The sequence below is a fragment of the Oncorhynchus mykiss genome, chromosome 2, assembly GCF_013265735.2.
Source record: "Oncorhynchus mykiss isolate Arlee chromosome 2, USDA_OmykA_1.1, whole genome shotgun sequence".
Taxonomy (NCBI): domain Eukaryota; kingdom Metazoa; phylum Chordata; class Actinopteri; order Salmoniformes; family Salmonidae; genus Oncorhynchus; species Oncorhynchus mykiss.
In genome coordinates, this window is record NC_048566.1 from 46,908,484 (window position 1) to 46,921,911 (window position 13,428).

At 42.6% G+C, this 13,428-nt stretch overlaps 1 protein-coding gene across 1 annotated transcript in view; it reads right to left on the minus strand.

Moving 5' to 3' along the window:
- Positions 1-13,125, minus strand: part of tmem86a (transmembrane protein 86A) — a 49,314-nt gene extending 36,189 nt beyond the window's left edge. The window contains exon 1 of the mRNA XM_021564083.2: positions 12,964-13,125. Coding sequence (XP_021419758.1) covers positions 12,964-12,984 — 21 coding nt within the window. The 5' untranslated portion in view covers positions 12,985-13,125. The remainder of the gene's footprint in view (positions 1-12,963) is intronic.
- Between the last annotated feature and the right edge of the window lie 303 nt (positions 13,126-13,428).

Sequence of the window (13,428 nt, forward strand, 5' to 3'; positions counted from 1 at the left end):
ACATTAAAAAACTGTAATATCTTATGTTTCACCGAGTCGTGGCTGAACGACAACATGGATAACATACAGCTGGCTGGGTTTTCGGTGCATCGGCAAGACAGAACAGCTGCCTCCGGTAAGACAAGGGGTGGTGGTCTGTGTCTATTTGTAAATAACAGCTGGTGCTCAAAATCTAATATTAAGGAAGTTTCAAGGTTTTGCTCACCTGAGGTAGAGTATCTCATGAAAAGCTGTAGACCACACTATTTACCAAGAGTTTTCATCTATATTTTTCGTAGCAGTCTATTTACCACCATGAACTGACGCTGGCACTAAGAAAGCACTCAACAAGCTGTTAAAAGCCATAAACTAACAAAAAAATGCTCATGGTCGGGGACTTTAATGCATGGAAACTTAAATCCGTTTTACCTCATTTCTACCAGCATGGTACATTTGCAACCAGAGGGGAAAAAAACTCTAGATCATCTTTACTCCACACACAGAGACACATACAAAGCTCTGCCTCACCATTCATTTGGCAAATAACCAGAACTCTATCCTCCTGATTCCTGTTTACAAGCAAAAACTAAAGCAGGAAGTACCAGTGACTCGCTCAATACAGAACGTCAGATGGTGCAGATGCTAAACAACAGGACAGTTTTGCTAGCACAGACTGGAATATGTTCCGGGATTCTTCCAATGGTATTGAGGAGTACACCACCTCAGCGACTGGCTTCATCAATAAGTGCATCGAGCACGTCGCCCACACAGTGACCGTACGTACATACCCCAACCAGAAGCCATGGATTACAGGCAACATCCACACTGAGCTAAATTGTAGAGTTGCCGCTTTCAAAGAGCAGGACTCGAACCCGGATGCTTATAAGAAATCCCGCTTCAGACAAACCATCACACAGGCAAAGCGTCAATACAGGACTCGTACTACACCGGCTCCAACGCTCGTCGGATGTGGCAGGGCTTGCAAACAATTACAGATTACAAAGGGAAACACATCCGCGAGCTGCCCAGTGACACGAGCCTACCAGACGAGCTGAATGACTTCTATGCTCGCTGAGGCAAGCAACACTGAAGCATGCATGAGATCATCAGCTGTTCCAGACGACTGTTTGATCACGCTCTCCGTAGCTGATGTAAAATAGACCTTTAAACATGTCAACATTTACACGGCCACAGGGCCAGACGGATTACTAGGACGTGTACTCCGAGCATGAGCTGACTAACTGGCAAGTGTCTTCACTGACATTTTCAACTTGTCCCTGACCGAGTCTGAGATACCAACATGTGTCAAGCAGACCACCATAGTGCCTGTGCCCATGAACACCAAGGTAACCTGCCTAAATGACTACCAACCCGTAGTTCTCACGTTTGTAGCCATGAAGTACTTTGAAAGGCTGGTCATGGCTCACATCAACACCATTATCCCAGAAACCCTAGAACCACTCCAATTTGCATACCGCCCAAACAGATGATGCAATCTCTATTGCACTCTACACCCTTTCCCACCTGGACAAAAGGAACACCTACTGAGAATGCTATTCATTGACTACAGCTCAGCGTTCAACACCATTGTGTCCTCAAAGCTCATTACTAAGCTAAGGACACTGGGACTAAACACCTCCCTCTGCCACTGGATCCTGGACTTCCTGACGGCCGCCCCCAGGTGGTAAGGGTAGGTAACAACACAACTGACACACTGATCCTCAACACGGGGGCACCTCAGGGGTGTCTGCTCAGTCCCCTCCTGTACTCCCTGTTCACCCACGACTGTGTGGCCAAGCACAACTCCAACACCATCATTAAGTTTGCAGATAACACAACAGTGGTAGGCCTGATCACCGACAATGATGAGACAGCCTATAGGGAGGAGGTCAGAGCCGTGGCAGTGTGGTGCTAGGATAACATCCTCTCCCTCGTCGTGATCAAGACAAAGGAGATGATTGTGGACTAAAGGAAAAGGAGGACCGAGCACTCCCCCACTCTCATTGACAGCGCTGTAGTGGAGCAGGTTGAGAGCTTCAAGTTCCTTGGTGTCCACATAACCAACGAACTATCATGGTCCAAACACACCAAGACAGTCGTGAAGAGGGCATGACAACGCCTATTCCTCCTCAGGAGACTGAAAAGATTTGGCATGGGTCCTCAGATCCTGAAAAAGTTCTACAGCTGCACCATCGAGAGCATCCTGACTGGTTGCATCAACGCTTGGTATGGCAACTGCTCTGCACTACAGAGGATAGTGAGTACGGCCCAGTACATCACCGGGGCCAAGCTTCCTGCCATCCAAGACCTCTATACCAAGCGGTGTCAGAGGAAAGCCCTAAAAATTGTCAAAGACTCCAGCCACCCTAGTCATAGACCATTCTCTCTGCTACTGCACGGCAAGCGGTACCGGAGCGCCAAGTCTAGGTCCAAGAGGCTTCTAAACAGATTCTACCCCCAAGCCATAAGACTCATGAACAGCTAATCAAACAGCTACCCCGACTGTTTGCATAGTCCCCCCCCCCCCCCCCCCATTTGTACACTGCTGCTAGTCTCTGTTTATTATCTCTGCATAGTCACTTTACCTCGACCTACATGTACATATTACCTCAATTACCTCAACTAAACTGTGCCCCCGCACATTGACTCTGTACCAGTACCCACTGTATATAACCTTGTTCCTGTTTTTTTATTGTTGCTCTTTAATTATAGATTTTTCTTTTTTCTTCTTTAATACTTCAGTTTATTTTAGTAAATACTTTCTTAAACTTTTTCTTAACTGCATTGTTGGTTAAGGGCTTGTAAGTAAGCATTTCATTAACTTCTTTGAGATAGGGGGCGCTCTTTTAATTTTTGGATAAAAAACTTTCTGTTTCTGTTTTGGATAAAAAACTTTCTGTCGTTTCCCTAAGGTGTCTGCAGCATTGATGTATTTGTAGGCATATCATTGGAAGATTGACCATAAGAGACTACATTTACCAGGTGTCCGCCCAGTGTCCTCCGTCGAAATTATTGCGTAATCTCCAGGTCCATGCGCGTTCCATTTTCTTCAGAGGAGAAAGTCAACTGCCACGAATGATTTATCATCGATAGATATGTGAAAAACACCTTGAGGATTGATTCTAAAACAACGTTTGCCATGTTTCTGTCGATATTATGGAGTTAATTTGGAAAAAAGTTTGCGTTGTAATGACTTAATTTTCGGGTTTTTTCTTACCCAAACGTGATGAACAAAACGGAGCGATTTCTCCTACACAAATAATATTTTTGGAAAAACTGAACATTTGCTATCTAACTGAGAGTCTCCTCATTGAAAACATCTGCAGTTCTTCAAAGGTAAATTATTTTATTTGAATGCTTTTCTTGTTTTTGTGAAAATGTTGCATGCTGGATGCTAGGCTTAATGGTATGCTAGCTATCAATACTCTTACACAAATGCTTGTTTAGCTATGGTTCAAAAGCATATTTTGAAAATCTGAGATGACAGTGTTGTTAACAAAAGGCTAAGCTTGAGAGCTAATATATTTATTTCATTTCATTTGCGATTTTCATGAATAGTTAACGTTGCGTTATGGTAATGAGCTTGAGGCTATAAATAGGATCCCGGATACGGGATTGCTCGTCGCAACAGGTTTTAAGGTTAACAACTGTTGTATTCGGCACATGTGACAAAGCCTCCTCCCTAAGTTTGCTTTATTCACTGCTTTAGCACACTCTGCCAACCCGGATGTTCTAGCTGTGTCTGAATCCTGGCTTAGGAAGACCACCAAAAATTCTGAAATTTTCATCCCAAACTACAACATTTTCAGACAAGATAGAACTGCCAAAGGGGGCGGTGTTGCAATCTACTGCAAAGATAGCCTGCAGAGTTCTGTCCTACTATCCAGGTCTGTACCCAAACAATTTGAACTTCTACTTTTAAAAATCCACCTCTCTAAAAACAAGTCTCTCACCGTTGCCGCCTGCTATAGACCACCCTCTGCCCCCAGCTGTGCTCTGGACACCATATGTGAACTGATTGCCCCCCATCTATCTTCAGAGCTCGTGCTGCTAGGCGACCTAAACTGGAACATGCTTAACACCCCAGCCATCCTACAATCTAAGCTTGATGCCCTCAATCTCACACAAATTATCAATGAACCTACCAGGTACCTCCCCAAAGCCTTAAACACGGGCACACTCATAGATATCATCCTAACCAACTTGCCCTCTAAATACACCTCTGCTGTCTTCAACCAAGATCTCAGCGATCACTGCCTCATTGCCTGCATCCGTAATAGGTCAGTGGTCAAACGACCTCCACTCATCACTTTCAAACGCTCCCTGAAACACTTCAGTGAGCAAGGCCTTTCTAATCGACCTGGCCGGGGTATCCTGGAAGGATAATGATGGCATCCCGTCAGTAGAGGATGCCTGGTTATTTTTTTTAAATGCCTTCCTAACCATCTTAAATAAGCATGCCCCATTCAAGAAATTTAGAACCAGGAACAGATATAGCCCTTGGTTCTCCCCAGACCTGACTGCCCTTAACCAACACAAAAACATCCTATGGTGTTCTGCATTAGCGTCGAACAGCCCCCGTGATATGCAGCTGTTCAGGGAAGCTAGAAACCATTATACACAGGAAGTTAGAAAAGCCAAGGCTAGCTTTTTCAAGCAGAAATTTGCTTCCTACAACACTAACTCAATAAGTTCTGGGACACTGTAAAGTCCATGGAGAATAATAACACCTCCTCCCAGCTGCCCACTGCACTGAAGATAGGAAACACTGTCACCACTGATAAATCCACTATAATTGAGAATTTCAATAAGCATTTTTCTACGGCTGGCCATGCTTTCCACCTGGCAACTCCTACCCCGGTCAACAGCACTGCACCCCCCACAGCAACTCGCCCAAGCCTTCCCCATTTCTCCTTCTCCCAAATCCAGTCAGCTGATGTTCTGAAAGTGCTGCAAAATCTGGACCCCTACAAATCGGCCAGGCTAGAAAATCTGGACCCTTTCTTCCTAAAATTATCTGCCGAAATTGTTGCCACCCCTATTACTAGCCTGTTCAACCTCTCGTGTCATCTGAGATCCCCAAAGATTGGAAAGCAGCTGCGGTCATCCCCCTCTTCAAAGGGGGGACACTCTTGACCCAAACTGCTACAGACCTATATCTATCCTACCCTGCCTTTCTAAGGTCTTCGAAAGCCAAGTCAACAAACAGATTACCGACCATTTCGAATCTCACCATACCTTCTCTGCTATGCAATCTGGTTTCAGAGCTGGTCATGGGTGCACCTCAGCCACGCTCAAGGTCCTAAACGATATCTTAACCGCCATCGATAAGAAACATTACTGTGCAGCCGTATTCATTGATCTGGCCAAGGCTTTCAACTCTGTCAATCACCACATCCTCATCGGCAGACTCGACAGCCTTGGTTTCTCAAATGATTGCCTCGCCTGGTTCACCAACTACTTCTCTGATAGAGTTCAGTGTGTCAAATCGGAGGGTCTGCTGTCCGGACCTCTGGCAGTCTCTATGGAATTCTTGGACCAACTCTCTTCTCTGTTTACATCAATGATGTCGCACTTGCTGCTGGTGAGTCTCTGATCCACCTCTACGCAGACGACACCATTCTGTATACTTCTGGCCCTTCTTTGGACACTGTGTTAACAACCCTCCAGGCAAGCTTCAATGCCATACAACTCTCCTTCCGTGTCCTCCAATTGCTCTTAAATACAAGTAAAACTAAATGCATGCTCTTCAACCGATTGCTGCCTGCACCTGCCCGCCTGTCCAACATCACTACTCTGGACGGCTCTGACTTAGAATACGTGGACAACTACAAATACCTAGGTGTCTGATTAGACTGTAAACTCTCCTTCCAGACCCATATCAAACATCTCCAATCCAAAGTTAAATCTAGAATTGGCTTCCTATTTCGCAACAAAGCATCCTTCACTCATACTGCCAAATATACCCTTGTAAAACGGACCATCCTACCAATCCTCGACTTCGGCGATGTCATTTTCAAAATAGCCTCCAATACCCTACTAAACAAATTGGATGCAGTCTATCACAGTGCAATCCGTTTTGTCACCAAAGCCCCATATACTAAAAGGGCGGGGAGAAGGGCAGCGATACACTACATTCTATCTCTCCTGGCATAACAACAGGTTCACAATCAGTGCCAGCTTTGGTGCTTGGCCCGTAATTTATAGGCGTTAAGGACAGCATGAGGTAAGGGTAGTTGATCCTAGATCATTCATAAAGGGCAAGATGAGCAGGAGCATTGGGTTCCTTCTTTGACAGAGTTGTTTTTGTTCAGGGAAAGTATGCAGCCTCGGCCTACCAAAAAGAGACCAATCAAGGTGCATTAATTGAGGAATAAACTGAATGCGCAAGAAACAGCTGCCATTTGAGGAAAATGGAAGTTCAACAACAAGGCTTTAATGCCAAATGAAGCACTATCAGGGTCCTTCAGTAAGACTTTAAGTCTGTTCATCTAGTCATCTTATATGCTAAAGCAGGTAATGCTATTCTATCTGCCCACCACCCCAAGCTGTCACCAGCTGAGACTGGGAGTGGGGGAGTAGGCATAACCACACACACACACTGCTAATACAATGATACTGTACATGAGGAGTGTAGCAGTAGCATGGCAGTATAGCATGTAGTGACTAGATTTTAAAATGAAACTTAGGGGTTAGGGGAATATTGTTGTTTAATTAATTCTCTACAATAACAATCATATAAAATCAAATGTTATTGGTCACATACATATGGTTAGCAGATGTTATTGAAAGTGTAGTGAAATGCTTGTTATTTTTGTTCCGACAGTGCAGCAATATCTAACAAGTAATCTAACAATTCCACAACAACTACCTAATACACACAAATCCAAGTAAAGGGATGGAATAAGAATATGTACATATAAATAAATGGAAGATGAATGACCGACCGGCATAGGCAAGATGCAATAGATGGTATAAAATACAGTATATACAGTGGGGCAAAAAAGTATTTAGTAAGCCACCATTGTGCAAGTTCTCCCACTTAAAAAGATGAGAGCGGCCTGTAATTTTCATCATAGGTACATTTCAACTATGACAGACAAAAAAAAATCCAGAAAATAACATTGTAGGATTTTTAATGAATTCATTTGCAAATTATGGTGGAAAATAAGTATTTGGTCACCTACAAACAAGCAAGATTTCTGTCTCTCACAGGCCTGTAACTTCTTCTTTAAGAGGCTCCTCTGTCCTCCACTCGTTACCTCTATTAATGGCACCTGTTTGAACTTGTTATCAGTATAAAAGACACCTGTCCACAACCTCAAACAGTCACACTCCAAACTCCACTATGGCCAAGACCAAAGAGCTGTCAAAGGACACCAGAAACACAATTGTAGACCTGCACCAGGCTGGGAAGACTGAATCTGCAATAGGTAAGAAATCAACTGTGGGCGCAATTATTAGGAAATGGAAGACATACAAGACCACTGATAATCTCCCTCGATCTGGGGCTCCACGCAAGATCTCACTCCGTGGGGTCAAAATGATCACAAGAACGGTGAGCAAAAATCCCAGAACCACACGGGGGGACCTAGTGAATGACCTGCAGAGAGCTGGGACCAAAGTAACAAAGCCTACCATCAGTAACACACTACGCCGCCAGGGACTCAAATCCTGCAGTGCCAGACGTTTCCCCCTGCTTAAGCCAATACATGTCCAGGCCCGTCTGAAGTTTGCTAGAGAGCATTTGGATGATCCAGAAGAAGATTGGGAGAATGTCATATGGTCAGATGAAACCAAAATACAACTTTTTGGTAAAAACTCAACTCGTCGTGTTTGGAGGACAAAGAATGCTGAGTTGCATCCAAAGAACACCATAACTACTGTGAAGCATGGGGGTGGAAACATCATGCTTTGGGGCTGTTGTTCTGCAAAGGGACCAGGACGACTGATCCGTGTAAAGGAAAGAATTAATGGGGCCATGTATCGTGAGATGTTGAGTGAAAACCTCCTTCCATCAGCAAGGGCATTGAAGATGAAACGTGGCTGGGTCTTTCAGCATGACAATGATTCCAAACACACCACCCGGGCAACGAAGGAGTGGCTTCGTAAGAAGCATTTCAAGGTCCTGGAGTGGCCTAGCCAGTCTCCAGATCTAAACCCCATAGAAAATATTTGGAGGGAGTTGAAAGTCCGTGTTGCCCAGCAGCAGCCCCAAAACATCACTGCTCTAGAGGAGATCTGCATGGAGGAATGGGCCAAAATACCAGCAACAGTGTGTGAAAACCTTGTGAAGGCTTACAGAAAATGTTTGACCTCTGTCATTGCCAACAAATGGTATATTACAAAGTATTGAGATAAACTTTTGTTATTGACCAAATACTTATTTTCCACAATAATTTGCCAATAAATTCATTAAAAATCCTACAATGTGATTTTCTGGATTTTTTTAATCGTTTTGTCTGTCATAGTTGAAGTGTACCTATGATGGAAATTACAGGCATCTCTCATCTTTTTAAGTGGGAGAACTTGCACAATTGGTGGCTGACTAAATACTTTTTTGCCCCACTGTACATATGGGATGAGTAATGCAAGATGTGTAAACATCATTATTAAAGTGGCATTAATCAAGTGACTAGTGATCCATTGTATGTAGTCTTTATGTAGGCAGCAGCCTCTCTGTGTTAGTGATGGCTCAATATCAATTATATGAAATCAGCTTGTTCCTTTCAACTGTTTTTAAATGCAGACGATTCAGCTCTTTTGGTCTCTCACAAAGTATGGTTGAGAGCCAGCTTAGTGCAGAACTGACAAGTATCAGTAACTGGCTGTCAGACAACATGCTGTTTCTTCATTTGGGGAACATAGATTCAATTTTATTTGGATCTAAGTTCAGGCTAGGTAGATCACCAGGCTTTAGAGTCACGGTTGGTGACACAGAGGTTACAGCCAAGAACTGTGTTAAATACTTAGGCTGTGAACTAGACAGGTTCCTCACAGGGGAGGGTATGGGGCAGAAAGTGATTGCCAAAGTCGACTAGGAAGTGACATTTCTGGCCAGAAAAGCCACATTTGTACATAAAGGAACTTGAAAACACTTGCAGCAGTTAGTGCAACCTCACTTTGACTGTGTGCACGACCTGGTACAGTAGTTCCCCAAGTTCATCAAGAACAAGCTACAGACATCTCAAAATAAAATGTCATGGGTCATTCTGAATCTTAGCCCTCTGGAAACCTAGTCAGTTGTCCAACTGAATGTATTCAACTGAAATGTGTCTTCCTCATTTAACCCAACCCCTCTGAATCTGTGAGGTGTGGGAGGCTGCCTTAAATCGGCATCCACAAGTTCAGCGCCCAGGGAAAAGTGGGTTAACTGCCTTGCTCAGGGGCAGAACAACAGATTTGTACCTTTTCAGCTCGGCCCTTCTCAGTTCAGTGAACTACAGTGACTATCAGTTAATAAAAGGGTAATTTAGCTGTAGCTGGGAGCTGGGATTGGCCCATAAAATTGTGTATGTTAGTCCCCCAGTATCTAAAGAACTATCTTACTACTGTCCTTCCTACGCCAGGAGAGGCGGTGCCAGAGATTTTGAGCCACCTCGATTCAAGAGTGGTACTGGCCAGAGCACGTTTTTATATACGGCAGTGGTGGAGTGGAACAAACTCCCGGCTGAGATAAAAGCTGTTTTTGCAAGTCTTAGGTTCAAACACTCCTGCAAGGCTTGGTTAATGTTGAGAGCCTCCTAGCCAAGTATAAATACACTCTGCGCTAGTGGAGTGATTTGTTAGATGTGTATATTAGCTTTTTTGTATGTATCTTAATATGTGGACATTTTATATTATTGAATGTATGGCACAGAGTGCCCAGGTCCATTGTTTTGCCCTGCTGCCACTTGCCTCCACTGTGGATGTCCCCATTGAAATGCATGACATAATTTTCAATGGAGCAGTCCAGAACACTACGTTGGGGGTGCAGCATTAGGCTTTCGTGCATTCTCTTTACAGCATGTGTTCAATATTTTCTAATTGTGTGTTGCTTTACCATGCGGTGGTACAAACGGAAGTACACACAGACTCAAACTAGCTAGCTTTTAGCAAGTTGAAAAGAAAATTACATGTGCGTCAAATACAGAAAACGCAGGCTAGACATGTGGCAAAAAAAACTCATATGCATCTGGTGGACATCTGACAGGATGTGAAAGAGGCTTGAGCCAGCTAAAGGTAGCCGCTAAATTATTAGTGACCAGTATAGGCTTGACCCGCTAGCGATTGCAGTTAGCTTAGCGTTAGCGTATACCGTTTTACTCTAAAAATAATACTCTGTAATATATAACACTTGGGTTGGGAGATGGACCTTAGACCATATAAACGGAGTAGAAAATAAACCACTTTCTTACCTTCGAGGAGCTATAAATCAATACATTTAAACCAGAATATTAGCTGGCACCCTTTTGTCTTATTTTATTCCATGGGCTAGCCTGTTTAAGCAGCAAACCCAGGCATCTCCAAGGCAAGATTGCTAACAGTTTTCACTCAATCAATTTACACATTTTAACTGTACAATTTCAACATAAAAGGTACTCAGATTTCGACTAAAATTGTCTATAGATAATGTGCTTGTGTAAAAGGCATACTTGTTTTAACAGAATAATGAAAAAGGAGGCAGGAGGAAATGTTTAACGTTCACAGTTTCTCCTTTGAGTGTTGAGGGGAGACACAAAACGCTGTTCTCGCGCCCCTACCACGCCCACTGCTGGTGGCAACAGGAATAAACAATTCCCAATTGAAATCCTTGGGAGGACTCAGCCCAAATAAGTGTATTACAACAATATCAAAAACGTGTGAGATTTATGTATGGTTCTTAAATTACATTTTCATTTTAGTGATTGAGCAGACGCTAATTTCCAGAGCGACTTACATTATTGCATTCCTCTTAAAATAGCTAGGTGAGGCAACAGCATATCACCATTGTAGAAGGCATCTTTTACCTCGACAAAGTAGGTATCGGTAAAACCAGTAATAGTAGGAAAAAAGACAAGCACATTTTTAAAAATTATATATATATATGATGAACAACACACTCGTCCTTTTGTCTCGCGCGCTGTGCATCAAACTATTTTTAAACAGTCTTTTCTGCATTAGTAACCAAGTGGGAACTGGGACTTTACCACCATTGTAGCGCCATTGAGACCACCTGTATTTTGAAGTGGTCAATTTAATTGTTCTACTATTTCTATGAGTTGGCAGACAAGTTGAAAGGGTACATAGCTAGTGACAGCTAGTGTGTTGTTTGAACAGGTTTAAAGCCAAGTGGTTGGTGATTTACTGCCATCTACAGTTATTCAGTGTTTGCTCACGAGTATAATTCATTGGCTGATACCCCTGATGGAATTATGTGATCCTTCCTTCACCCATAGGAATGCTCACACAGTTGACTTGAAAATGGTGCAAGCCCTCAATGTCCATGCCGTAACGTGTTTTCTCCATCCTCTATTTAACTCTAAGGTGGTAAATTCCCACTTCACACTTGGTTACCAAATGGGCACGTTCCTATGCCCAGACGTTGCTGACGCATGCTATATTTTATGTGCATGGATAGGTATTTTACATATCAGCTAACTACATCATATGTTATAGCAACCCGGTGCCGAGCATTGATCCCGTATTACACTAATTCAAGCTTTTCTGTTTTACGGAAATTTTGTTCTGAAATCTGTTGACTGTGGTCATACATTAGCTTGCTAGCTACACCGCACCTCTTAGAAGCCAGCAACAATAAGCAAGACTTAGCAATAATTAAGGTTGTGAGTGCGGAAATTTTATATATATGCCATGCAAAACAAATAATAATTCTGTAAAACATTTTGAAAGCAATACATGCATTGAACAAAACAAATATGTTCCGAACACATTTTGCAGGATGAAAATACATAGGCCTATCAATATAATATATAATTTATAATTTTTGGTATGAAGCTGTGACATTTATATAGGCTATTAAAATATATGACAATATTATTTCAAATGTATGTCACTTTATATGAGTTAAATATATATATATATATATATATATGTCACGTTTTTTTCGTATGGGCACACGAGCCCTTGTCAACAGAATATATTTAAATATATTTACAGTAATTATAAGGTTTACTGAAATAGGGATTTAGAAGGAAAGCTGAGAGGCTCGGTAGAGTGGTGAAAAGGTATAGCAAAGCCACAATGGGACAGCTCTTCAGTGCATCCGTCACTGGAGGGTACAGGAAAAAAAGACAAAAAGTTCAGTCACATGATAGGTTTCGGTTTTGGAACAGTTTAGAAAGGACAAAGAAAAATTCGAGACAAAAAAAAATACGATCGCGCATGTCTGTCGAAAAATATTCATGGCCTTATTAGGCTATTTAAGTTTATGCTTAGAAAAATTATGATTTGCCTCTACAATCAAGGCAGATTTGTTTTGAAGTGGTAGCTACTACAACAACTGATCATCACATCGTCAAAGAGATACCGCATAGCATCAATAGACCACCGCCAATGAATTGCGTCTGGTCTAGTATTACCGAAACCCTAAAATGCATGCCGAGTTCATTGTATGGGATCATTATCAACCTCTGCAAATCCATAGAGGCAGAATGAATAACGAACGTTTTGTGGGTGACAATCGCGAAATAAACACGGACATGCTTTCATGATCACGTGCTGTACTGTAGGCCTATTTAGGGTAAACTCCGTCCTATGTGCGCCTCTGGTATAATAATGCCCGTCATTGGAGGAAAAACGAAATTGACAAGACAGGCCTATAGCCTACCCGTCACACCGACAAGCAAGACATACAGTCCCTGTAGAGCTAACGAGCCTTCCTTTATCTCTATTAGCCCTTCAAATCAACGCTGTGACAATGATAAAAACTGAATATATTCTTAATGGCACATTTTGATTTAAATGTCCATATTTCTACGTGTGACATCAAATAGCCAAACTTACCACTGTCACTGGCGAAACCATCTCTCAATCGATCACTATAGTATATATTCGCAAAGCAACTGGAGATTGCGACACTGAGCTGCGGCCGTTTTCCCGCACTGTACGGTTCACTAAAATTGCTGTAGTCTTTGTGATGCGTATTGTTTTGGTCCCTTTTCGGGGCAGACTGGCATAAGGGGAGGAGGAAAACCGACCATAATTGTAGGTGGAGATAGACTTTAGGCACCGATAGGGTGCCGTTAAAATATCCGACCAATTAACAGACAGGAACAAAAAAAAGAGGCAAGGTTAAGAGAATTTAACGCCCCTTTTAATACGAGGTCTTTTGACTGCTGTTTACCTATCGAAGCAGATGGCCTGTATTTACATCTAGTCTGATTACACATTTCACTTTGTTACACTGTATCTCTGTACATTTACATTGTGGTAACATTGTTCCATTGTAGACTATGATGAACAACACAC